The 27,039-nt window shown below is 46.7% G+C and overlaps 1 protein-coding gene across 2 annotated transcripts in view; it reads left to right on the forward strand.

Annotated features, from left to right (window-relative positions):
- SNX31 (sorting nexin 31) overlaps window positions 1–2,897 on the forward strand; it is a 189,441-nt gene extending 186,544 nt beyond the window's left edge. For both annotated transcript variants that reach the window (XM_085605168.1, XM_085605167.1), the window contains exon 14: window positions 266–2,897. In XM_085605168.1, the coding sequence (XP_085461294.1) occupies window positions 266–361 (96 nt within the window). In that variant the 3' untranslated portion in view covers window positions 362–2,897. The remainder of the gene's footprint in view (window positions 1–265) is intronic.
- The last annotated feature ends 24,142 nt before the right edge of the window (window positions 2,898–27,039 follow it).

The following is a 27,039-nucleotide window of genomic DNA, read 5'->3' on the forward strand; positions in this document are numbered from 1 at the left end:
GTTTGAGTCTTGCTAATTCTCTATGGTTTTATTTGGGCCAGGTGTCATCTGTTGGTGATTAAATGACTGAAGAGTACTGAAAAAGTGTAAACTGAGACAGATGCTTAGAGTGAGTTAGATGCTTTGCTGTTAAATTACCTTGCTGGTTGTCCCTTCTAGAATCAGGATAAATTCCTGTATTGTGACTAACTGCACTTTCATTCCTGATCCATTTTTGTAAAGGTGTCTTTTGTTACTGATATTTTGTTTTCATAATTTTTTGCAGGTGGTTCCTTTTCGAAAAAATACAGAAAAAGTCAGGATTTTATGGGTGGGAAATATAAACAGCACATTCCCTGAAGCAGGAGAAGAGGGCCTATAATATCTCATATCTTGTTTTTTACAAGACTACTCGAGAAAACCTCATGAATTATACTCTGCAGCCAAGGTTTCTTGGATTTTCTGGACCCACACATCCTTCCTGTTTGGCAAACAGTTTGAGGGAAGCAGTGAAGACCCTACTGTGCACCGGTATAATGCCATAAAGATATGCCTCCTCCGTGTTGTACAGACCTAAAAGAATTTATGGGACTCAAATCACAGAAGGACTGGAACTCATATCGAGATCATTTGATGTATATACCGCCATTTTAGGTGTTGCAGGACAAATGCCGATTGTTATTCACTTGTAAGTGAAGGTTAGTATTTTAAGTTTGTGTTTTCTTCAATGTCCAAAGAATGTATTCTTTTGGGATTTGATTTTACAATCACATTCTAGAGCAATGAATCTCCCACTTAGATTTATGTAACCTGTTTGAGCAAATTCTGTAGCAGACACTGCCAACCAACACTGTTGGCCTCATATTATTGGGTTAACAGCCCATCTTCAATGACAGATTTTAAAAAAGCTGATTAGCAGCACGCACAAGTTTTACCTTTTCTGTAATCCAAGTGGAAATTGTTGCGTGTCAGATGGCAAAAAGAAAACAATCCTCTTGGATATGTCCAACAATTGAGTTTTAGAAGTTTTAGAAGCCAAATGTACCCAGCTTTTCTGAAACCAGAATTCGGTTTGTGATCTAGCAGGTGCTCTTCGGGCAAGTTAAACTTTGGCTTGACCAGATGGACATCCCTTTAAATCCAAGGAACTTAAATTCAATTCTCGCTTGCCAGTAAATGCAGACTTCCAATTTATGCTTTTCACAAACCAGTGTAATCAACTTTACTTTTAATTGGGCAGCCAACTAAGTAGGTGAACTAAGAGCAAACTTCATGGAGTTGGTTCAAGAAAGACCACGCTTAATCATGTCCCGAACCTAGCTCCCAATTTTAAAGAAGCAATGTGAAGGGAATGTGTGAGGACAGTTTTGTAGCTAACAGTCAAGTGAATGGCAAAGACCAGAATCTCCATCTTTGAGCTTTTATCTTTAAGTTGTTTTTACTGACTGGTCCTTGAATCATTAGGCCCTGTTATGATTTGCTAGTTGTCCTAGGGATACAAACATAAAACAGTATGCCATATGCCCACGTCAAAAAATAAGCTGTGTTCTTGTTGAAGTTGCAGTATGCATTTCTGTACATATTTAACTAGGAACCATATTGAACTCCACTGTGACCTGCTCCATGCGTCTCCGGAATAAAACTGGCCCACTTTGACATGTTTGTGATCATAGCTGAGGCTCTGTTGACTCAAGACACTCTGGGAGTGTTATGTTTTAGAAGTCAAATGGGCCAGGACTCTCTAGTGGGCCTTCTCAACGAAAGAATTGTATATGGAAGAAAAGAAGCTGGAGAACATTGGGAAAAGAAATACTCTCTTCACTGGCCCAAACTTGTATCAACAAACTTCTCCTCAACATCACAATTAAAGAAGGAAAGAAGTGGGGGTTATATTTCTTCAAGTTAAAGTGAGCTAAGCATGTTCATTATATATTGTATCCTTTAACATTTTATTTGTTACACGTGCTTTGTTAAATATTTTGCAGGAGGTTGCACACCGTGGCGGCCAGCATGGATTGGGGTGGTGGGGTGCGAGGGGGAGGGGTCTGGCCTCCAGAGGGTAAGAAGGTATAATTGGAAGCAAAAAAAAGAGAAATTCACTTGCCTCCTTGCCGCTCTGTCCCACGTCTCTCCTCTGCCGAACAGGAAGCAGCCAGGCTCCCCTGAGCCAATCATGCAGTGTTGTGATTGGCTACCCTAAACCAATCACAACGCCCTAAACTATTCACAACGCTGCAGTGTAGGGTTGTGATTCGTCTGAGCGCTGTGGTTTGGCGCTCAGACAGGACTGGGGGCCTGGGCAGGTTTTCAATGCAGGCTGTAATGCAGCTTGCATGGAGAACATGCTAAAGTGCACATGAATGTTTGGCCAGCTCAAGAGGGTTGGTCAAAGCACCATGAACACTTTAGGGCAGCCCCTCCCTGCCGCGCCATCACGCTGCCGCAGCAGGGAAGAATAAAATGATAATAACATCGCTTTAATATTTTTATTTTTACTTTTTTACTTAGCGGAGGAGCGGTCACTGGTTACACATGACCTCTTCAGAAGTACAAAGTGTAAAATGGAAGCTAAATGGAATATTAACCAAATTGTAAGCAAGACTCATTGACTGCTTTATACCAGACTATAAAATTGTTGATAGAAGTATAAAATAAAAATGTATGTGGAAATTATGCTTGCATATACTATATTGTTTTGCACACTTCAAGAATATTTTACCTTACATGTATTATGTTAATATCATTAGAGTTTTGTACTGTGAAAATTGTTAAATCTTTGCGAAGTTTGAAATAAAGTGTATTGTAAAACTGTAAAAGAGCACTTCATGATCAAGGTGGAAGTGAAAACATTAAGTGGCACTTGTATACTTGGATGTTTTCCCTGTAATTACAAATAATAAACTTTTGAAAAAATTCAATTTACCTGTTGTAGTCGAACCTCTGGGAAAGAGTTGTATAAGCATGCCATTAGAAATATTTGGTATTTCATCAGTTTTCTTTTTTAGTTAAACAGAAAATATTTCTAAATTATTTTTCAACTCCTCAGTCACTGTTGTGTTTCCATGAGGTGTGGGAAGGAGTGGGAGAAGGAGACAGTGGTGGCGTCTGTCTGGCTTGGTCTGGTTTGACCTAGTGCTGGCGACTGTACATTGACTGATTTTCTCTGGTTGTGTCAGAGGTGGGTTGAGCTTATGAACTGAGTTTTAATTATACAAGTTTTAACTTGACGTTTTTACTTCTTTCGAGTTTTGGGTTCAAGTTTACTGGAACCAAGATTGAAGACCAAAATCCCTCCGACCAATAGACTTTTAGATTTATACCTGGAAATCTGCATCCCTGGTTCATCATATTGCTTTAACATTTCGGCACACCTGTGCCTGCAGTACAGAAATGAGCACACCTTGCTAGCTTTCGTTCTGATATTGATATTGATTACAGACCTAATTATTAGTGTAATCAACAACATTATGACCGTATGCAAGCTTTGTTCAAAAGCACAAGCCGGCAGACTAATTATGTATATATACTAGATTATGAACCTCCTTGCCGAAAAATACAAGACCTAATGGGAAGCTACTTAGTATAATGGTTGACAAATTGCCACTGCATTGGACTGCAACACTTGCCAGTAACAATCCTTTTACCACACTTGTCCATAAACCAATAACTGATTTATTTTTTAGAACACCCACAGGCGCCACCACTGGGTGATCTTAAAGCGGAAGACCCTAGGGCTGAGCCAAGAATGGAGGCCAATGTAGAAGCTACCACTGGAACCAAAAAAGCTTCTGTTTTAATTCTAGATTTCCCTAGCTGTAGAAAATGCTCTGGATTATCAATACTTAAATGTTTCAGTGAGCACTCGGGTCGGACAGGTGAGACAAACCGGGCATGCATGTAGGATCTCATCTAAATGCATTTTGTTTTGTATTAATCCTGCACCAGATAAGAAGAGCATTTGCACTGCATTTGGTCTTGCCGTTTGGGACTTCATAAGGATTTAGCAATGCAGCACTTTGTGTTTAAGATTATGGACTTGCCTCTTACATCCACTGAGAATCCGATTGCAAGACGGATTGCAGTGCAAACATGGGTGGCATTACCAATGCTCAACGTTCCGAGCTGGATTAAAAACAGAACATTTGCCATTCTTTTTTTTTTTCCTGCTTGGTGGGGAGTGGCACGAAAGAGACAATAGTGTGTGGGGAAAATGGCCAACAAACTCTACATCTGTGCTATGCACCGCTGCCGAATTTCCAAGTGGAGCTGGTCCACTAAAGCACAGTAAAGGGATAACGGCACCGGTTATCGATGTTCAGACATCAATGAATTACATGGCGTTAAAATACTAAAACTCTGATATCGTGCTGAGATGTATTTTAAATACTTCTTTTGACAAGGAACATCTCTTCGGGCCAGAAGTAGATAAGTCTTTAGAAAAAATGAAAAAAGACACAGAAGTATCCAAGTCTATGGGAGCTCTGCAGTCTCCCTCTAATTGGGGCTCCTTTCGTCGATCCTTCTACCGTGGAGGGTCGGAAACCAGGTCCTCTGACAATACTGCCACCTCCTACAAAGGCAACAGTCCATTTTCCTTTACAAGGGGCTTCTTTAGAGGAGGATACAACAAAGGTCAAGGCAGGGGTTCCACACTACGTAATTCCCCCTCACCCAACAAGCAGTGCCTAAACTCCCCTCCCCCCCACCCCCCCAATCATTTAACACCTGTAGGGGGACATCTGCTACAATTCCTCCCCATTTGGCAATCTTTCACCACAGACAAATGGGTGTTGGGAATTATCCAACATGGTTATTGCCTGGAGCTTACCAACAATCCTCCAAACATTCCACCACGTTCTCACAAAGTCATCAGAACATTTGCATCTTCTTCATCAAGGGGTCCAGTCTCTCCTGTCCAAAGGAGCCACAGAACCTGTGCAGTTACAACATCAATGGACAAGCGTATACTCCCTGTACTTTCTCATCCCCAAAAAGGACAGTTCCTTGAGACCTATTCTAGACCTCAGAGAACTAAACCTCTACATACTTTCAGAGCATTTCCACATGGTGACACTTCAACAAGTGCGCCCACTTCTACAGCTGGGCGATTTTATGTCTACTCTAGACTTTAAAGATGCATATTTCCGCATTCCAATTTATCCCGCTCTTCACAAATACCTCAGATTCATGATAGTGGGTCATCATTACCAATTCAAAGTACTACCGTTTGGAGTCGCCACTGCTCCTAGAGTATTTACCAAATATCTGGCAGTAGTCGCGGCACATCTGAGAAGACAACACATCCATGTCTTCCCATACCTGGACGACTGGCTCAACACTTACTAAATGTGTCTCCAACACACTCAAACCACTATTCGCTTACTTCACCAACTAGGGTTTACAGTAAATGGGTTGAAGTCTCATCTACAGCCTTCCAACACACAAACTTATCTGGGAGCCATGATAGACACTCTGAAAGCTCTAGCCTCTCCCAATACAGCTAGGATTTTACAGTATTCAGTCCCTTCTCACTCCATTTCATACCAACCAATCATTACCAGCAAAAGTATTCATGCAACTGCTATGGATGATGGCATCTTGCATTATAATTGTTACTCAAGCAAGACTTCATATGTGTCCCCTTCAAGAATGCTTAGCAAGTCAGTGAAACCAGTCGCAGGGTCAGTTGACCGGTATAGTGTGGGTAGATGGCCGCATCCATCACTCTCTGCATTGGTGGAACCCACAAACTTTATCCAAAGAATGGCCCTTTCTCGACCCTGTTCCACAGACCGTGCTAACAGCAGACGCATTGCTCCCTGGTTGAGGCGCTCACCTACAAAGTCACACAATCCAAGGAGTATAGTCTGTAAAGTACATGCGCCTCCATATAAATCGCCTAGAGCTACTAGCAGCGTTTCTAGCGCTCAAAGCCTTTCAAACTCACCTAATAGGCAAAACTACCTTAGTTGGCACAGACCACATGACCACTATGTGCTATATACAAAAACAGGGGGGACACTGTCTCCTATAGTCACGCCTAGCACAAGCCATTTGGAAATTGGCCATACATCACAAAATGTATTTCCTAGCAGAACATCTTCCAGGAGTACACAAATTTGCAGTCCTTCTCAGCAGGCAGATACCTATGGACATCTCTAGTCTACCTTTACTAACTCCATTCTCACCCTATGTGGGAAAACAATCTAACAATGGAGTCAATGCCCATTCACACTATCACCGAAAGGAGGAGTCACCTACCTTGTGACTGGAAAGACTTCTTTGAAGAATGGCAGGAGTATGCGAAGCATGTGAATCTACAGCTCTACATGCCAAGAACAGATGCTTACTGGGTGAGTAACATTATCCTTCTGACAATGGCATGCTGACTTTGTTGGTGTCGGATTGCAAAAATACGTATCTGTTGAAGGATAATAAATTGGGTTTGCCTTGCTTAGGTCTACTGCCCTGTTACCCATATTCCAACATGGCTCCCAGCTTCAAACACTTTAGCTTGTTGTACTTTTTCTATGTTCACTGCTAAATACACATTTGTTAACTCTATTTCTAAGCCTCCGGGAGATGAAGTTCTTGGCAGGGAATGTGGGCTTTCTCTGTTACCACAGCCACCAAGAACATATGTAGATTGACAGAACGGGGACCAAATAGTGTGAGAAAGTGCCCTCTTTCTTGCATAGTATGCCCCCACTTTTTGCTGAATTGCTGATGTACTTTGACTGAGTGTGCCCTGGGCTCCTGCCAATCAGGTACCCAGGGCCTGTGTTCCTTCCCTAAAACTGTGTTGAAGCCTAAACCCGATTGGCATCTCTGGCCACATGTCAGCCCCTGGTAAATAGTACCATAGTTACCCAGGGCACTGTGACCAGAGAAGGTCCCTAACGACTGCATTACTTATTGTGCCACCCTTAGAGGCCCTGTACCCTGACACACACACACTGCCTTTGCAGGCTGAGCGTCTGGGTGCAGAACAAAAGAAAGACGACATGGCACACATCCCTGTGTGCCATGCCCACAAAGCACTGCCCTGGCATACATCAGTCACCTCTCTATCTGGGTGACCTATGCCAGTGGTGAGGGTACAGGTGCATGAGCCCTGTACCCCTACAGTGCCCAGGTCCATTCCTGGGCCCTGTAAGTGCAGTGCTGCCATTAAGAGTACATGGTGCTGGGAGGTTGTGATTACGAACTCCACAGCACCATAATGGCTGCACTGGAGACTGGGAAGTTTGGTATCAAACTTCTCAGCACATTAAACCCACACTGATGCCAGTGTGGGTTTAATGTAAAATGCACGACAGAGGGCATCTTAGAGATGCCCCCTGAAACTCTAGCAACTCCCAGTGACCTGACTGAGTGGCTGCGCAGGCTGCCACCACCGGATATGTTTCTGGATCCCTGGGTCGAGAGCTTGCTGCTCTCGGGGGCCTGAAACAATGCACATCCTGGGACGAGGTGCCAAGCCTCCACCCCCAGGATGGGCAGGGTTCACGAAGGAGAAGCTTCAAAGGCATGCCGCCTTTGTGAGCTTCTCCAGACCACTTGCTGTACTCAGCAACTAGTTCTACCCCCCACTTTGGGCAGGAAAAACAAAGTGAGGAAGAGAGGGGTGCCCACCTCTGTCAACTGCACCGCTAAGGTGGAGAAGGTGAGGTGAAGCACAACCTCCAGTCCCCGCCATCTTGAGGGACCAAGCCAACCAGGGACAGGCTCCTATCCCCCTCCCACTGGAGAGTGGCAGAATAGGGGGTGTACCCACCCCAGGGAAGTGACCCATTGGTCCCTGCCCTTTACCCACCTGTAACGCCCCTAAATTTAGTATTTAGGGGCACCCTGAACTTTCCTTCCTCCGATCCAGCAACCACAAGAAAAGCAGGACGAGAAGCCGTGCAGAGCTAACAAGAGGACTACGCCCACTGACTTGGCCCCAGCCCTACAGGCCTGTCTCTCTTCGAACCTGCTCCTGCAAAACCCCGGCGTGTCCAGCGGCCAGCAACCTCAAAAACCCCAGAGGACCTGCCTGCATTCACTCTCCAAGCTGTTTCCCCCCGTGAACACCGGACGTGTTTGAACTGCAGCTTCTGGTGCAAGCCAGAAACCGCGAATCCAGCACACTCTGCACCTGCCGAGCCCGGCCTGTGTTTGAGTGAACAAACACCACGAGGAGGTCCCCCCGGCGATCCTGACAATACATCCGGTGACCCCTGACCTGCCTCAAGCCTCCAGACGACATCTGCAACCTCAATCCAGGAGACACCCCCCCCCCCCCACCACGACCCGAGCAGATAAGAAAATCTAACGTCTAAAGGCACCCCTGCACCCGACGCCCCACGGCCTTGTGTGCCCAACCCAGTGGTGCCTAACCATCCCTCTACATTCCAACTTACTCCTCGAAGTGGTGGTCGCTCCTGAAAGATCTTCGTCCCCGAGCCTGCAGTGTTTCTTTGTCCCGGAGAATCTCCATTGAATTCAACAGGGCACCCGACCTCAAAACTGCACCCGGCTGCCCCAGCGCCGCTGAGGGTGTCGCTTTGGTGCTAACTTGGTCCCCAACATGCCCTGAGCTTAACCCTAGGAGCTTTGCTCCCACAACCCTGTGGCCTGCTTGCCAGCAGCCAGCAGCCACCAACCGGAGTCCCCCTATCCCCCATAGGATAACATTGGGCCTCAACACTCTGCACCCGGTCGCCCGAGTGCCGCTGAAGGTGCAACAGTGCATCACTGACCCTGGGAGACCCCCTGAGTCTAACCCCAGAACCCTAACTCAAAAGACCGATTACTTACCTTGAAACCGATAACTCATTTTCCTCATAGGATAACATTGGTGATTCTATGTAAAAAAGTTTGTGTCAACTTTTGAAATACAATAATATTCCTAAAAAAAATTCATACCTTTAACCAAAACGCATTTACTCACCTGTTTTCAGGAAATGTCCCAGGGCTGAATCTAGGATCCAGTCCTGTGGTAAGAAAAGTAATCTGAAAAGTAAATAACTGCATTTTACTTAAAAAGCCCATTCAATTGAATGTACTATACCTGCAATGTGTTGCAAACTGCTTTCTTAAACCTGTAATCAAAACCAGTGCCAGTTATACTGCAATTCTGAACTGTGTTCAAACAAGTCAATTACTTCTGCAAAATATTTATATGCTTACCTGTACCAGGCTTGCTTGGTTCTAGAAATAAAACAGTATCTTTTTTTTATACAAAACACTTGGCCTAGAGTTCAGTTCTTGAGTGTGTGAGACCATTTGCTGACTGTGTACATCAAATGCTTTACACTGTCCTCTGATATTGCCTTACTGCTCGACCAAGCTACCACTTTAGAGAGTAAGGTTCTATCTAACTTTATCCTCTGCCAAACCTCTGGAGACTCTTGGACTCTATACACACTGTACCTCACTTTGGTGCAGTATATATAGAGCCAGTTTCTTACAAATAGTCACACTCTTGCCCAACTATTGTTCATGAAGAGAAACAAGTTTGCTTTTCAAGCAAGCAATGCGGTGTAGCTTACAGAGCTGCTGACCTTGTGCCTGGGGAACCGGGATCGAGTCTTCGCGTCGGCTCTACAAAATACATGCCAATCGTCCTAAATAAAATGAAATCGTAACAAGTAAATTTAAACAGTGGCAAATCTGAAACAAACGGTCCCGGTGCAATTCAAGGAAGATTATTCCAGTCGCGAAGTAAACCAAACGCGGAGGGGAAGTGCACGTACAGAAACCCTTGGAACGGGTCTGATGAGCACGAAACCAAGAGATGCAAATGCTAAGTCTGTTAGGCGGGAAGCGAAATGTCAACCAAAAAGAGTGCCCAGAAGTATTCGTAATTATAATGCAGAGTTAGAGCACAAGTAACGGGGTCAGTCCTCATGGGAGGTTACAAAAGTAGGGACGGACTACTAAATCATGTATTATCCAATCAAAAACTAACATTTACAAAGGACAGTTTGAGGAACCAATGAAAAAGATGTGCAGTTCTTCAAGCCCATATCCTAGATACAGCATCTCTCGAAGAGAGCACATGCGCTGTCTAGGTGAGACCTAAAAAAACACAGCTGAAGCCGCTCATTATAAGGGTCCACTCACAGGAAGAAGTGACCCTTAATGCCCTGTGAGGGTTTGGGGTTTTTTTTTTGGCCAAAAATTCTACTTTTTGTGGTGGGCCCAGGATGGCTGGGGCACCGTAGAGGAGCTATGGGGGGGCTGCAGGAGTCATAGCAGCCCCCTGCCCTCTCTGGAAAAATTCCAAAAGTGACCCTACGCTTCCTGCATCAAAGAAATAATGCCTACGTTTCAAGCATTCCCAAGGCTGGAACCTTTGTGTACAGCTGGGGAGTGCAGCGCCATCTAGTGGTTGATCATATGGGTCCATGATTTGAGGCCTTAAGTGGTTAAGGAAAGATTCAGACACATGTAATCTTGTTTCACAATGCTTTATGCATAAATGTATTGTTGGCTGTGATGTCACATTTAGGATTTTTCATAAAAGGTTGCTATACTTTAATAATAATAAAGATTGCAGGTGAAATATGGTTATTGATGTGAGTGATAGCGAGGTGGATTATAGTGCAATATTTGTTTTTTATATATGGTAACCTTTGAAGGAAAGTGCCACTTTTGGCATGGTTACCCCCCATTTTTAGGTCTCGCCTTGCTATCGCGTAAGCGATCGCAAAGCAAGACTATAGGGGCTTTTAAAAGTGCTCCCAAAAAGCGGATTGCATTGCTAGCACGCGCACAATCACGCGCTTGGTGCCGCCATGCACTCCGCTTTTTGGGAGCACTTCAAAGGGTTCGCTCCCCCGTCCCAAGCGCGTGCGTGCCACGCTCCGCCGTGCTTGTTTTAATTAACTTCACACGTGGCGCCCATTTCCTAAGCGCCGTGCTTTCAACTTTAAAGCGCCATCTCCCCGTAGGCTGCCCTCCCTCCCACCACCAAACACAGGCTGCCTATGGAATTCACCTTCAACTAGTGTGGCGGTGCGCGGTAACTGTGCGCACAGCCGAGGAGTGCTCTGGCAGGCTTGGCGCCTGGCTCAGCTGTTGTTACAAAGTAACAAGTTACACGCGGGCACGGCGCACTGAACGCCGCTCGGAATTTCGCATACAACAATATTTAAGGCGGGTTGAATCGGGTCCTCTTTCCTGCCACCCGAGGCGCAGTCAGCACAGTTCCCAAGAAAAGCTTTGGCGCACCGTTGTGGGAAATTTATTAATCAGAGTCGAACCCACACTGGCAGCTGAGTGAACTTGGTCGCTGGATTGGTTCCTCAGCTGCAGCCTCAGCCTGTACATAGCACACCGCAGCCCTTAGGTTTAAAGCATGCACTGAAGCTGTGTTGTCATGGGCGGGGCCGCACGGGAGAGTCCGAGTTGTGGCCACCAGCTACCAGAAGGCGTGTTACTGCTGAAAAGAAGTAAGTGCTGCTTGCAGTGCGTGTTCCTAATTTTTCAACTGAAACGCTGTGTGATTACTGACTTTTTTCCGAAACAAGTGTTAATTATCTTCGAGGCCGCTTGTGAATGTCTTCTCTGTCCCTATGTTTTGCTAGGTGTTTTTAGCAGAAACTGTTGTTGCACTGCTCTCTCTGAAGGGTTCTGTTTCTGTAAAAATTTATTTTTTCCCTGTTGGAACAGGATCATCAATCAAGTAAAGTTGCTGTGGGGGCGGGGAGTGAAGCCCGGAACGAATGGTCCAAACACCGTTGTATACAGTTCCCAGCAAACTCTATGGTTCTTGAGTTCAGCAGGTTGCTCAAATTACATTAATTTGGAAAGCGCCTGTGAGCCCTCCAGACTCCCTTATGCTGCAGTTGCACTTTGCCGGGCTGCCTTCTCCGCCCTCTCTCTCACACATGTGCCTGCCCTGGACTTTTCTTTTAATAATCAGCACTGTCGCTTTGTTCAGTTGGACCAGCCAATCCGGACCGGTCATTACTACATACAGCTCCTAGAATACATTACGTAGTTATGAAAGTGAGTCGAGCAGGGTGCGTGTGTGTGTTAATTAGCAAATTCCTTTTTGGCAGAGCGCTATCAGGCAGCTGGTGCTGGTTGTACGGTGTGTCAGATTATAACAAATAGTTACTTACTGTGCTATGGCCAGTCTCAGACCTGCGTTGCCCCGTGCAGGAAGAGTGTATAAGTCAAGATCTACTGTTGCACTGACATGCTATGCTATGAAAATATTTTTGCTGACGCAGTCACGTTGCTCAAATGGGTGTAATTTCAGATATTTGTTTCCCTCATCTTATCTGCTTGATTTTTCTCGTGAGAAAGTGTCACTCATTGTCGGTGAAATGTCACTCATAATTACTCTAAAGTTATAGAAATGTCACACATACCAATCTGAAACCTTGGCAGCTATGCTGTCCTCTTCACGCCACACCCAGCCCTGCTCACTACCAAGGTACAGGATTAGCAGAGTGAGCCAGGTCACTGGGATACTCGGTTTTCAGTACTGGCTTCTTTATGATACATCAGTCAATTCTGGCAACTGTACTTCTGGTTCCGTTTAATTAAACCAATTTGATGAACGAACGTGACACCGACTTGTAAAATAAAGAAATAGGACTGTTTCGAGGCGTCATTGAGTGGTCTGGTAGTTCTACACACCGCCTACAACAAACTTTTCCCTGCACAGTGAGGCTGACAGTGTCACCTGTCAGGCTTGAAGCTAGTCGGGCTGAGGCAGAGTCAGTCTCATGTCAGGCAGCGGGGCCCTCTTAGAGCTGCGATAACCGAAATAACTGCGGATTTCGGAAGAAATGTTGAATCAGTCGAAATTGGAGGACTTGGTTAGCACTACCTCCAGTCAGTTTCTTACAGGTCGTTCTGGCTGGTTAAGGGTCAGCCTCATGCCACACGGGTGTGAAATGCCAGTCGGGCTTCGGAGGAGTCAGCCACACGGAGGCCGCCCCCTGCCGGCCTTTCACAGACTGCAGCCTCGCAAGGACCATCTCCCAGCTGCTGGCAGGAGAGACCAGTCCGTCTCGGCGCCCCAGGGCATCTCTCCAGAGGGCGCCTATTTATAATCTACAAGCAGAATATTTTTAGAATAAAACTACAGGGTACGAGCCAGGGTGGTTAAAAGCTATCCTTCCCTAACCACCCTGAGGTCTGTGGTGAGTGGGTCTGTGCCAAGGGCAGGCTCAACTGGCAGATCTGTACCGCAGACGGAAGGCGCTGCCTGGTGATACGGAGAAGGGGGGAGCACTTGATAACAAGCATTTGCAATGCAATAGGTCTCGCATTTTCGAAACTTTGACCTATTAGTATTGTAAATGACAATGCCTTCGATTATTGCACGTTTTTTAATCACATAAATAAAAGGCATTGTCATTTAAAATGCCAATAGCTCAAAATCTCGCAATTGCGAGACCTATTGCATTGCAAATGCTTGTTTTTGCTTGACTCTGATGCATCTTGACTGAATGTGCACTGAGTTTCTGGTAACAAGGTTCTCAGTGCCTGTGATCTTTCCCAAAACTGTGCCTTTGTTTCAACAGTAGGCACTCCTCTGGCTCGCATACAAGTCCCTTGTAAAAGGTACCAGTGGTACCCAGGGCCTTGTGACCTGAGAGGATCTCTAAGGGCTTCAGCATGTTATGCCACCCTAAGAGACCCCTTGCCAACCACATGCACACTGCCACTGTAGCCTGCATTGGTTGGTGCAGATAAGTGAAGAGTCGACCTGGCACACGTCCCTGTGTGCCAGGCCTACCAGCACTGCAAGAGCCATAGGCCGTGGCATAGCAAGGAGGGGGGAGGGGAGGCATGTGTTTTGGGGGTGTCTATCCCCCACTCCCGCTCTTACTTGCGGCTGTTGTGGGGCGAAGGCTACACGAATCACCAGCACTCCCCCCTCTCCCCCCAACCCTGCTCTTACATAAGGCCTCCGCAGGGTGGCTGCCGCAGGGACCACCACGGGCGGCAAACTGTCTAGCTGAGCCACTAGGCATAGATAAGTCACCCTCACAGTAGGCCTTTAAGCCCTAGGGCTGAGTGCACTACACCTCACGTGAGGGCATAACTGCATGAGCAGATATGCCCCTATAGTGTCTAAGTCTATTCTTAGACATTAGAAGTGTAAAGTGAAGCCATAATAAGTACATGGACTGGGAGCTCATCAATATGAGTTCCACAGCTCCATGATGGCTTCACCGAATTCCAAGATGTTTGGTACCAAACATCGCAGATTAATGAGCCCACACTGATGCTAGTGTTGGATTCATTAATAAATGCACTCAGAGGTGCCCCCTGAACCTACTAGTGTGTGCCTGACTGTTCTGCACCAGCCTGCCACCTCTAGACATGTTTCCGACCCCCTGAGCGGGGTGCCTTTTGCTCTCATGGGTCAGAAACAAAGCCTTCTTTGGGTGAAGTAGCTTCACACCTACCTCCAAGAGGAACAGCATTAAAAGGCAATGAGCCTCGGTCTTCCCATCCTTTATTATGCCGACCAGGGCCTCTCCAACTAGTGGAGATTGCCTCCCCCGACCCAACCCCACTTTTGCCCTCAAGGTTGGTGGGATTAGTAAGCAGGAGAGGTGTGTCCTCTCAGGCAGGACCACTCCTAAGGTGTCCTGAGCTCAAACTACCCCTTCCTTTGAGAATCCTCCATGTTGGTTTGGAGGATTCTAGCCAGTGTGGTTAGGTGTATGCCCCCTCCCCAAAGGGAGTGGACATGCAGAGGCTGTAGTCACTCTAAAGGTAAGTAGCCCATTAGCTACTAACTTCTTATCCTTTTAATGCCCCTAAACTCAGTATTTAGGGGCACCCAGGAACCTTAGCATTCTTCCTATTTCTTTATGGCAGGACTCCTCTCCCAGCGTATGTAACTCCCTAGCCCAACCCAGGGGTGTGGCTACCAAGGAATTTATGTGCCCCTGGAAAAACTGGCTTGACAACTGGTGCCCCCTCTCCTGACCCTAGTGCCCATCTGTCTGCCTTAATAATGGAGCAGCCCCTCTCCCAAGTGTTACCCATGCTGTCTTTGCTACACAACCCCACGTGCAACCTGTATTGTCACTGGGGACCGAATGCAACAAAGGGTTTAGGGCTAGGCATACTCTTTGAAAGGCATAGCCTGTGGGATTTTTATGAATTTTAAATCATAAGTTTGAAACTCTTACTGTTTTTAGTGAATTACGTTGTAGTCAAACATAGTTTTTGGGGAGTTTTATATAGCGCTAACTTGACACAAAGGGATCAGAGTGCTTTACATGAGCACCAGTTGCATTACAGAGGGACATTAATTTTGTCAGGCATGGGAGACTAAGTGATTTCCCCAGAATCACAGGATGTTGAGCATACCTGCCGAGACTCTCACCCGGTTCCCCAGCTTGGAGGTCCACCGTTCTAGCTGTTAGGCCACATCCATATATTGTGCCAATTCCTTTCATACTTATAAGATTGACACTGCATGTCCTTCACATGGCTAGGATAAATCCGAACTAGTTTTGATACGCCAGTTAAGCACCTGGGGAGGCTGTATGGATTATTTACATCCAAGGAATTGGTGTTGGCAGTAAATTCAAGGTTGCTGGTTTTCAGTGATTGAGTTATTTTAGCAGCATGTTTGAGAAGGTGGTTGTTGGAAGTAGAGTAGATTTTAGCAGTTAAAATTAATAAAAGGAAACCTCCTAAATAATCAGAAACTTACGTTATATTGTGAAATAAATTGCATTTATTGTCATATTAAATTGTGTATTTCAACTTTACTAGAAGGCAATACATTGGAGGAAATAGCTGCATTCATGATTTTCCCAAGCCAAACTCTTATACAAGGCCAGGAGCCATAAGAACAATCGGGAGTTGGACATTACACTTTTCAGGGAGTTTAATAATAAAACCTTTTCTATAAAACGTCTGTCAAAACATCTTACCCAGGACCAGATATCTTGCTCGGCCAAAGCCTGTATGTACTGAATAGGGCATTGGTGTAAAGTTGGGTCTGACCCACCTTAATTTTCATCAGGTCTCTACCAGCTCCCCTGCCAAAACTTATAAGGCCTTGTATACATTTCTTCACCCTGATATCTCTTCAGTAGAAGAGGGATGTTGAACTGCACTTGATTTGATGTGCCAGAGAAAACTACATGTCATCCCGATAGTTCTTTGGGAACTTATGATAGGTAGCAGAGTGGTGTAAACCCTTCCTTTAAATAATTGATAAAATATTTATATCCAGTCAATTATACCATTATCCTGATATAATAGTCTGTCTACCTTAAATGTGACTGCCAGTTTACAGTATATTCCTTCCTATAGGTGGAACATCATTAGCCTTGAAAAAAGTGGCCTTTGGCTGTGAAATGTGGTTTGTTTCTCACTATTGCTTAATATAGACTTCTGTGGTCTTGTATTATACAGCTTCAATTTGGTTCTTTTTGTATGAAACACTAATGAAATATAAAGAATGATGTACAAGCAACTTCTTATGCCACTGGAGGGGGGGCGGGGGGGCGGAGCTGGCAGTCATTCCTTGGGCAGCTTGGAGCTCCAGCTCCTCGTCGACCCACCAGACCACAGCCCTTCCAGGCTACCATGCCTGGTAACGAACATTGTCCCTGTTGCGCTTAGATCACTGGAGCTGCAGTGGGAGCAGCGGAACCAGGAGGGAGCCACGCGGTCTCTGAACGCCCCTGGAGGAGAGAAGCAGTGGGCGCTTCTTACGCACTCACAAGATGGCCGCTCCCTAGCCGATCGAAGAGTGTGGAACTATCCGAGTGGCATAACAAGAAAGGTCTTGGTTGGGCGGATGCCTCTGGTGAAGGCAGGAGCGTTTGAGCCTCCCCTTTCACTCCATCAGACCTGATGGGGCCCTAAACCGAACTCTACGTCACTCCCCTCCCCCGGCCATAGTCTGTGATGATCCTCTGCAAGGTGTACATAAAGGGAGAGGTGGTAGGGTGGAGCTCCCCCTCCTGAAGTCAGCATAATGACCAGCCCAGCTAGGGCTAACTAGGTATTGTCAGCCTTCCCATTTTCCCATAGCCACATAAAGGGCAACACAACCCCGGTGTTACCGGCCCTCCTTCTACCGCTTTGGGGCCTTACATGGTGGGTTTTTGGCATGAGTGATGCCTGAACTCAGATGGGGAGTCGAGATAACAGACCACATAGGTACCGTAGCCACTAGACTGCATTGTTGGGGGGTATCCTACTCAGAGCTGCCCGACAGGGAGCACAGCGGCAGACTATGGCGGCGCTCCCTGACTCGTGGGTCCCTGAGAAGATTACCACACCTGCACACATCCTCTGTCACTGTGGGTGCTGGGGAGCAGTGTGACTACTGGTGGTACTGGTTTTAGCTGCATCTACATGCGTGTGGGTGGAGCCTTGCCCATCTTTTCCCTGCACCAGACGTGGGTCTCTCACAGAGGACCAGAGATGACACCCCAAGAGGGGATCAAGCAGAGTACTGGGCTGCCTACAACTTGTACTCCAAACTAGATTACTTGCTGGCTATGATTGATGATACTGGCGAGCGCCTGAAGGGCATGATTGGCTGTATTGCTGTTGAGCTTGGCCTTATTCGTGAGAACTGTAGGAAGGTGGCTGGGAGGGTGACTGCCTTGAAGTGTCCTTTCAAGGCCGCGTGGCTCAGGTCACGTTGTGCCACCTCATGGAACTGGAGGCACACACAAGGCGACTAGCTGCTTGGCTATATGATCAAGAAAGGAGGGCCCGCCGCAACATTATCAGGGTCGTTGGACTGCCGGAGGAAGTGGAGGGCGACGCCATGCTCTATTTTCTGGGACACTGGCTTCAAGAAATAGTGCCCCCTGAAGGACTACCTAAATTTTACGCCTTGGACAGAGCGCACAGGGTCCCTGCCCCCCCCTCCCTCCAAAACCCGGCCTTTTAACTTCATTTTCGGGACAGAGATTTTCTTCTTCAGAAGGCCCACCTCCATGACCCCTTCACAATTAAAAATGCTAAGGTCTCGTTAGATCCGAATTTCACCCTCAAAGTGCAAAATCAGCGCACCTTGTTCCTCCACATTAAGAGACGTCTCCATGAGGTGGGGTCGCGTTGCCCTTCCCAGCCCGCTTGAGAGTGCAAGTCAAGGACACGACTTCTTTCTTCCTGGGTCCTGCCACATCGGGGGACTGGCTGGAAAACTACAATATGGAGATGGTGTACCCGGAGCCAGCAATTTCTCTCAAATCGACACGTCGGAGACGAGGACCATCTTGATGCCGGGGGCGTATCGACCAAACTAGCAGCCGAAGAACGAACAGGGGCACTGGAGACGGTGGCTTCCCTGCGCTCTGGTGGTAGCTCCCTGTGGCACATTCGCATAGGGGTCTGCCTTGAGCTCTCTGAGCTCCACAGTACTTGGCTGGAGGGAGGTCACCCCGGGTATGGCGGACAACATCATTTGATCTTTTATACGATGATGACTGGCATCATTCACGGTGCTGTGGTGGTTACATTGTATCCTCTAGAGACTTACTGGCCTAATGTTTTTCTCCTTTGCTACAGGCTGGGGATGGTACTGGGCAGGTGCGGGGAACTTGGAATTGGACCATTATTGTATTGTATTGTACACTAACTACCTGTTGGACTGGCAGGCCTCTTGCCTCTTTTGAGTGTTCCAATGTGGACTTGGTTGTCCCTTGTTGTTGGGCCCTAATTTACAGGCTATTTGCTGTTTAACCTTAGTTTGACCAGAATATACAGGTCTCCGTCCAGGGGGTGGTGGTGGGTGGTTTTCAGGATTTCTTTTGATTAGATTTCTTGTTGGATCTGTGTGTGGTGTTCTCTTGGCAGGTGTGGCTGCACTAGGACGGTTGGGACTCCGGTGGGGGGGCCTGGTGCAGTGGTGGCATGTCCATGGATCACACACTTGCTTGTCAGAATGGTGGACTCTGACTGATAACCTGGAATGTACTGAGACTGTCCATGCCATCCAAACGCTATGTGTTAGCTTACTTAAAACGGAAGGGAGCTCAGTTTGCATTCCTGCAGGAGGCTTACCTGTCAGATGGCGAGGGCAAAGCAGTTTGCAGGAAATTGTGGCAACAATTATATTGCACAGCTTACTCTGTGTTTGTGATGGGGGGCCTCATTTGGATCAGACCTGGGGTGCCTTTCTAGTTGCACAAGACCATTATTGACCCGGAGGGTAGATATGTTCTGGTGTTGTGACGACTGGATGGCAAGGATGTCGCTCTAATCAAAGTAGATGTTCCTAACACTGACCAACCTTCATTTATGAATAGCCTTATGCTCCTAATACCTTCCATGCTACCATTACGCCAAATAGTAGATGGAGACTTTAATTGTATTGCAGACGTCAATTTGGATAGATCCCACCCTCTGTTGTGCTTGGCAGCAGCGTCTACATTGGCAAATGTTTTCCTTGCTTGGCTACAGCATTGAGGTCTAGTAGACTGCCGGCAGGTGAGGAATCCTGGGGTGCGGGTGTATTCATATCACTCTGGTTTGCATGATGTGGAGGTGCGGTTGGATGAGGGGCTTGGGTGTGCTGCAGCATGAGAGAGAGTGATAGACGCTGAGCACTTAGTGCAGACCTATTCTGACCATTGCCCCCCTGTTATGCTGATTTCGGTGGTTGCCTCATAGATCCTGCATACCGACAAGGTGGTTGGGCTCAGCCCTGCTAGAAGATCAGGCATTCCAGTTGCTATTTAGTAGGTGGATCACTGGTTTTTGGCTCGATAATCAAGGCACAGCATTGTCAGCAGGGGTTGAATGGGAGGCCTCTAATGTGGTTGTGCGCAGTTACTGCATCTCTAACACGGTGCGTGTGCATGCCCAATTGCATTCAGATATTTGCCAGTAAGAGTTGGATCATCAAAGCTAGGTAAGACGGCAGCTGGCAGAGTACAGATGCTTTCCGAGCGATAGGTGTTGGTGTAACACCTGCGTCAATGTGATTATAGCAAGTACATCCCAAGGGCTCAGGTGGAGAGAGACAAATTTGGGGGCTTGCCGCTTTGACTCCTCTGGGAAGAGACTGGGGGGCGCACTATCCTCGAGGGTAAAGACTCTGCGGACCAACTTGTGTTTGCGCAGGAGAACTTCAACGGGGAGTAAACTGCACTACTATCTCACGCTGTATGCGGTGAGTTCAGCGGTTAATGAATTGGAAGTACTGCATTACGTTTTGGAATGTTCCCCACTGGCTGTGGACCCAACCATAACTGGGAGCTAAGATCTCCATGCAGGAACTTCGGAGAGCTATTAAGGAGATGGCAGGGGCAAGGTCCTCGGGTCAGACGGGTTGCCCATAGAATTCTATTATACGTACTTGGTGGTTGTTGCTCCTCAGTTGGTGGAAGTTTTCAATGGAGCATGGCAACAGAGCTTGCTCCTGTATACCCTATGGAAGGCCTCGGTAGTATCTCTTCCCAGGAAAGGCAAGGATCCACTGCTGGTGGATTCCTATCACCCCTTGTCCATGCCCAACAAGGATTACAAAATCCTGAGTAAGATACTGGCAAAAAGGATCTTGTCACACATGGGCAAATTGATACACTCCAATCAGACTGGCATTATTTTACCCGTAGCACGCGGCCTAATATGTGTCAGTTGACGCACATCTTGAAATAGGGAGATGCTCCCACCAGACACCCTTGCCTTGTCTGTGGATATATGGAAAGCAATTGACTCCTGCGGTGGGACTTTTTACATGCGACCCTACTTGGGATGGGCTTTGGCGTCTTGTATGATAAATGGACTAAGCTGCTGTATACTCAGCTGACGGCAACAATTTGAACAGGGTCCGGGATCTCAAAGGAGTGTGCTGTGGAATGAGGTACCTGGCAGGGCAGCCCCTCATCACCTCTGTTTGTGCTGGCATTAGAGCCGCTTGTATTGACAATACAGCCGGGTGGGCATTATCAGGGACTACTAGTGTCGGTAGACCATGTGTATATCTTGCTATATGCAGATTATATGCTACTTTTTATGCGCAGGTTCTGATTTGGAGGGTCCCATATTGGCCCTGACTAGTTTCGGCTGAATATCTGGTCTGGAAGTTGATTGGAACAAATTGCATGCCTTCCTCCTTCGGCCCGGCTCGGAGGAAGGCTACCATTCCACTGCTATGCACTGTGCTGGGAACATGTCTCCTATGCGGTTTTTAGGGGTGAATATGTATAGAACACCAGAGTTATGTTTTGAGGGTAGCTTTGCCCGAACTCTGTCTGCGTTATAGTGGTTGGGTTCCGATTGGAGTACCCAGCCAATATCGGTCAGCATTCGGATAGCTGTCTCCAAGATGGTCCTGTTACTGTGCCTATTTTACCTCTTTGCTGCACTGCCGGTCGAGCTCCCTAGGGTGTATTTCCGGGAATTGTATAGTATACTACTTACAATATTGTTGTGAGGTAATGTACGTAGTTTGCAGGTACGTCCATACAGTAACACCATACTAAGGAATGATTAGAATGTGGTGAGGTAGGATGGGAGATAGAATGAGGACAGCATGCCTAGGGAGACAGTTGTTGGATGTACCGTGTTGTAATATTACCACAGCATGGCAAGGGGCTGCATGTACAATATCTCGAACAACAAGAGAGGGGTCCTCCTTAACCTAAGGGACAGGACACCAAATTGACAAATAATCAAAAAACAATTCCCTTTGTATATATTCGGACAAACCGATAACAAGTCCTAAACCATTCATCCAAGCATACCAATATCACCAGAGAGTACTGATCGTTTTCAAAAAGCCAATATAGGAATGTGTATTCTGTAAAAATCAGTTAAAAAGTCATATAAAAAGTACATATATTAAAAACAAGGATTACTTCAAGGCAGAATAACTCTCTGAATAGAGCCACATCAAGATTATACAAAAATCATACACATTATTGCAACAGTCACAGTAATCAAACATGGGAGAGTATCATAGACATTTGTTTTTTGTCATTGTTACACACTAATTGGACACAAATTCATTGGTCAAACCAGTATTTTGTACAGTCTCTTGTTTGGCCAAGATAGGGTTGATTTAGTGCTTTTGTAGAACTAGCGCGACGTGTTTCGGTGCGTTAAAATGATCCAACCACCTTCTTCAGGAAAAAGACTTGGTATCTCCCACAACTTCAGATTGGAATAGGTGAAGTTTTGTCATTCAGTGATCACTCTTGGGAACTGTCTCCTCAAGATCAAATGCCACCCATCTGTTTATTGGATTGAACAATCTCCAAATTATTGTTCCTCCTTGCTGTGGTTACATATATAGACTTCTTCAAGGTAAAATAAGTGCCGGGAAAAATCTGGCCTCCAGCCTCACTTTGGTCATCTTTCGTTTTTGTAAACGATCCGTACACTCTGGTGATATTGGTAATATTACAATAAACTTCAAGTGTTGCGGAGTGTGGTGATTCACTACACCTATATTGGGGGACTCCCAGACATAGAGTGGTCCTGAGGAAGTTACGTTTGCCAGTGGATGAGGGAAGTATGGCCGGCCCTGATTTTGAACTGTATTATTTGGCTGCTCAGTTGCAGTGGGTTGCTCAGTAGTGGTCAGTGATTTTGGAGGTGGTGGGCACCTGAGCACACAGGACTCTCTCCAGGACTCCTCTCAATCAAATACTACTGCGCCTTAACCCACCATCGATGATTTGAGGTAAGAATGTTGCGGTTCGCACTGTGCGTTACGTGTTGCAATACATGAAAAACAAGCATTGGCATAGCCAATAGGTCTCGCCTTTGGGACCTTATAAGTGTCTAGCCATGAAACACTTGATGTTGTTGCACCAAGGATATTGTACTGGATAACTAAACACTTATAAGGTCCCAAAGGGGAGAACTATTGGCTATGCCAATGCTTTTTTTTTTTTTTAAAAGGACAAGCAGTGCTATCAAGCTCCGGCTGCCACTTAGTCCACCACATCCCACGTATACGCTGCAGCCATCTTTGAGAGAGGTAGAGAGAGGGGGGTAGAGAGAGGTAGAGAGGAAGAGAGGAAGAGAGAGAGAGGTAGAGAGGTAGAGAGAGAGGTAGTGAGAGAGAGAGGTAGAGGTAGAGAGGTAGAGCAGTTAATCAAAATGCTCAGGTGCCAGGATCAGTTTTTAGGCCACAAAGCTGCAGGTTCATGTTTAATACTTTATTGGGCAATTAATTAAAACACATACGATATACCCTGTAATACAGGCAAGCTGACTCTTTCTATGTAAACAAGGAGGAACTTCTCGCTCCTGCAGGCAAAATGCAGTGGGATGCGAGGACTGCAGCTGAGGGGTAGGGGTGGAGGGAGTGCGGCTGAGAGAACACAAAGCGTTTCTCTTGCAGGAGCGAGCAGGGGCGCGATCTGGTTGCAATTTAATTACAAACAGTTGGTTTCAAAGCTCGCTCCTACAAGGGAATCGCCAAATGTGCACGCGTTGCCATTGAAAGCAATGCAAAGCGTGCACGTTTTTGGCCCAAAAAGTGAATTGATTCCTAAAGGTCTTCTCCTATGCAGTGCAGCGCAAGCGCGCTGCGTAGGCGAGACCTAAAGAATTAAGCTAGAAAAGAGACTGACTCCACTCATGGCGAAGGCTACTTAACCTGGGTGCATACTTGTAGGAGCAGGAGAGGGGGGGGGGGGGGAATGTTGGGGAACTGTTCGATATCTAAAAAGTATATGGCATTGAGACTGTACTTAATGTATGCTACTGTAAAATTCAATAAAGCCTATACAAAGATAGAGAAGGGAAAGGGGAGAGAGAGAAAAAGAAAGACAGAAACAAAGAAAGGGACTCTTCTTCACAGGAGGAGGAAGGAAATGACAAAAGTATGGCAGGACAGGGACTAGGGGAGTGGGGGTCGGGGATGACAAGGAGCTGGAAGTCTTGAGGAGCACAGAGGAAAGGAAGACTGCACCGAAACCCGGGATTAGGTCAAATACGACGACAGACTGGGAACCAAGAATGGGAAAGCCAAAAACTGCGCTGGCGTGCACCTGAAAGTCTCCTGGAAGCTTAGACTGCCAGAGTTGCCCTCGGTCACACCATGTTCCTGGAGGAGCGTGGCTAGCACAGGTGCATGCAAAAGTACAGGAATGGAGGGCGGCTGGTGAGAAATTGAGGACAGAATAAAATGTGATGTACGCAAAAGAGGCAGAGATTCAACTCTATATTTCTAGGCAGACAGAATGTGGGAGGATACTACCTTTTAATGAAAGCTAAACTAAGGTAACCCAAGAGAAGGTAAGTTGTGCGAGATGAAACGCCAGTAACGGGTACGTGTTTCTGCAGAATTCAGTAGAATTTCTTTCCTTCCTTTTCGCCTGAACACATATAAGCACATATGTTTAAAAGAAACCATGGCAAAAAGAAATGAGAAACCTTATACATAGGAGATAGGAAAAAGGAATTAGATCTTAGCTGATCATTGAAAGAAAAGTAGCAAAATAAGTTGGAAGAAACTGCAGTGAACGAAGGGAGTGGTAAAGAAAGACTATAGATCGAAAAGAGAAAAATAAAAGAATAGTTGTATAACTCTGAGAACAAAGGACTTACCTGTGCTTTTATTCTTTCTGAGGGCTCCAGAGGGGAGATTTACCTGTAGAGCCTGATCTCAGGGCGTACGCCAGCTCTCCATCAAACCAATGTTTTTGGAGAGTGTGGGGATGCCCTATGATGAAGCATGGCACCTGCTAGGTGTGTGAGGACATCCCCTCAAACGTTTTGTGTGTGTTTAAGAACAGACTGGTAAAGATGGAATGATAACCTGTTGTAAAAATCTAATCTCACTTGGGTGGCCTTTATGTGAAACAGATTTACACTGGAGGCTGGCTCACCCTTTACGGCCAAAGCCTCTAGTTCCCCACCTTGCAGACTATCCATTGGTCTGGTGGTTTGATCAATCTTTTGCTTGCACTGCTGCCGAGCACAGGCTGATGTTTACACGACTACACACAGGCTGGATTTAAGCGCCAGATCCCACCCCCCTACTGGGTTACATTGATCACAGTCTGAGTCTTCCTGGTTATCTGTCTGAAACTACTGTGGAATTGCTAGAAGCCAACGGGCACGAGCGTCCACATAGAGTTCTCCTCAGTCTTCTTCTTGTGGATGTCCCACAGACACCTGGCTCACTCTGCACCTGGACAGACCTTCCTATCCTTGTTGGTAGCAGGCAGGCTTGTGAGTGCTTTAGGTCTCGTATTCAGCTCTTCCAGAAAGAGATCAGAATCTGGTGACTCCTCACCTCTGGGAAGCTGGCAATGAGGCAAACACCAGATCTGGTTGCACAGAAATCCCCTCAGTACTCTGCGGAGCACTCCCATCCTTGGCCATAAAGGACTTGTGACTGGAACAACTAGTTGGGGTCCCCCTTTTATACAGCAAAAAGAGACTTTACGTGTGTATCCACTGTCTGCATCTTTAGAACAGGTTTAGGGTAGTTCTCCTCTTAAGTCCTTTGAGGCATCTTTCCAGAGACAGCCTTTTGTAGAGTGATACCTCTCAGCAGGGTAGTCTCCAGCACCTACGACAGAGACATAATGAAGTCTGAGCTTTCTGCACCTGGCTGTCATTGGACAACCTGAGAATATGAGCAGGAAAAGACCAGGCAAGGTTGGGCCTCACCTAAACGGTCCCCTTCACTCTGCAGTCCAACCCTACACCCTATCCATCCCAATATAGGATTGCTCAGGAAGACTAAGCAACTGCTCCTCGCCAAGCAGAAGGACTAATTGAATTTCGAAAGGAGCTTTTTCTTCACTCCCCTCTCTTCATTTGCCAGGTCTCCTTTCTCCAGCTTCAGGAACGTCAACAATGCACTTCCACTGTAGATTACCACAATTTTTAGCAAAAGGCCAGGCCCATCATGACTCCGTTACTCTGGCTCACACACACACCAATCATGAATGTACCATGCTTGCTATATACACGTGAGATAATGATGCAAGGAGTTGGTTAAAAGCATAAAATTGGAACTTATAAATGAGTGGGTCAGTATACCTCCACTCCAGTAACACAAATAGGTCAGGACACAACTATGGATCGTTGCCACCACCACTATTTGTTAAACACAAGCTGTGGAGAGTAGCCTACTGCCTGTAAATGAAGGCATGCTTGGTGTGCCCCTCCAGGTCAGAGAACCGGTCCAGAACCCTACTCATGTCAAAGGACAGGCCTAAGCTTCGAGTACATACTAGATTAGTGTGGCGCCACAGTCAAAATCAAAAGACTGGTTACATTATAGGCACAGGCACTTTGCGCAGGGGAACATGACTGTACACCATGCAGGGGACACTCATGTCCCAACAGGAGGTCATGAGCAGCCACCTCTGGAATCTTCCCTAGGAGAGGCATGCTCCTAGCTGCAGGAGATCTGGTCCGGAACTAGAATAAGTGTGGCATCCTAACTCAATGAAAAAGGTATGCCAAGAAATTAAATGAGAAAACGTGTTGTAGCAGGTGTAATAGAGTTAACAGTCTAGTAGCTGGGGAGGGCTGAGCCAGAGGGTCGAGGGAAGAGGAGGAGTCGCGACAGGATAAGGCAGTTAGAGTAGGGACAGGGTCGATGTTGGATGTGTGAATAAAGCTCCCAATATATATATATCTACGACGTGTCTGTGGTTCTTTGTAGCGCAATGCTACAACTGGCGACGAGGGTGGGATGACCAAGCCCCACTGACCACAGAACCTTAGAGATCGTGAAAAGCCGATCGCGTCGAAGCGCGATTCACGCTAGAAGCGTGTGTCTTGGATGACGCTGGTGAGTGCAGAAGTCGGGAGCCCACCCCGACCCTGCCTTGCGCCCAAGAGCGGAAAGAGAAGTGTCCCAACACCGGAGACGCTGTCCCCGAAGGTCTGCCAGCGAACGCCGTTGAGCGCGCTGAAGTGTGAGCTGGAAAGCTCTTTTGATACCGGCAGATCTCACGCTTGATGCGTGAGTTTCGGCACGCCGTCGCGAGGAGAAACGCGGGAAGCTGCAGAATAAGGCGGGAGCCCACCCCGACCTCACCTGAGCAGTCGCTGTAAGGGAGAAGCAGGACCGGAGGCGTGCCACCTATCGAAGCTGCCCGCTGGTGAGTCCAGAATGAAGAGGGCTGA

Source organism: Triturus cristatus, chromosome 5_1 (assembly GCF_964204655.1).
Source record: "Triturus cristatus chromosome 5_1, aTriCri1.1, whole genome shotgun sequence".
Classification (NCBI taxonomy): domain Eukaryota; kingdom Metazoa; phylum Chordata; class Amphibia; order Caudata; family Salamandridae; genus Triturus; species Triturus cristatus.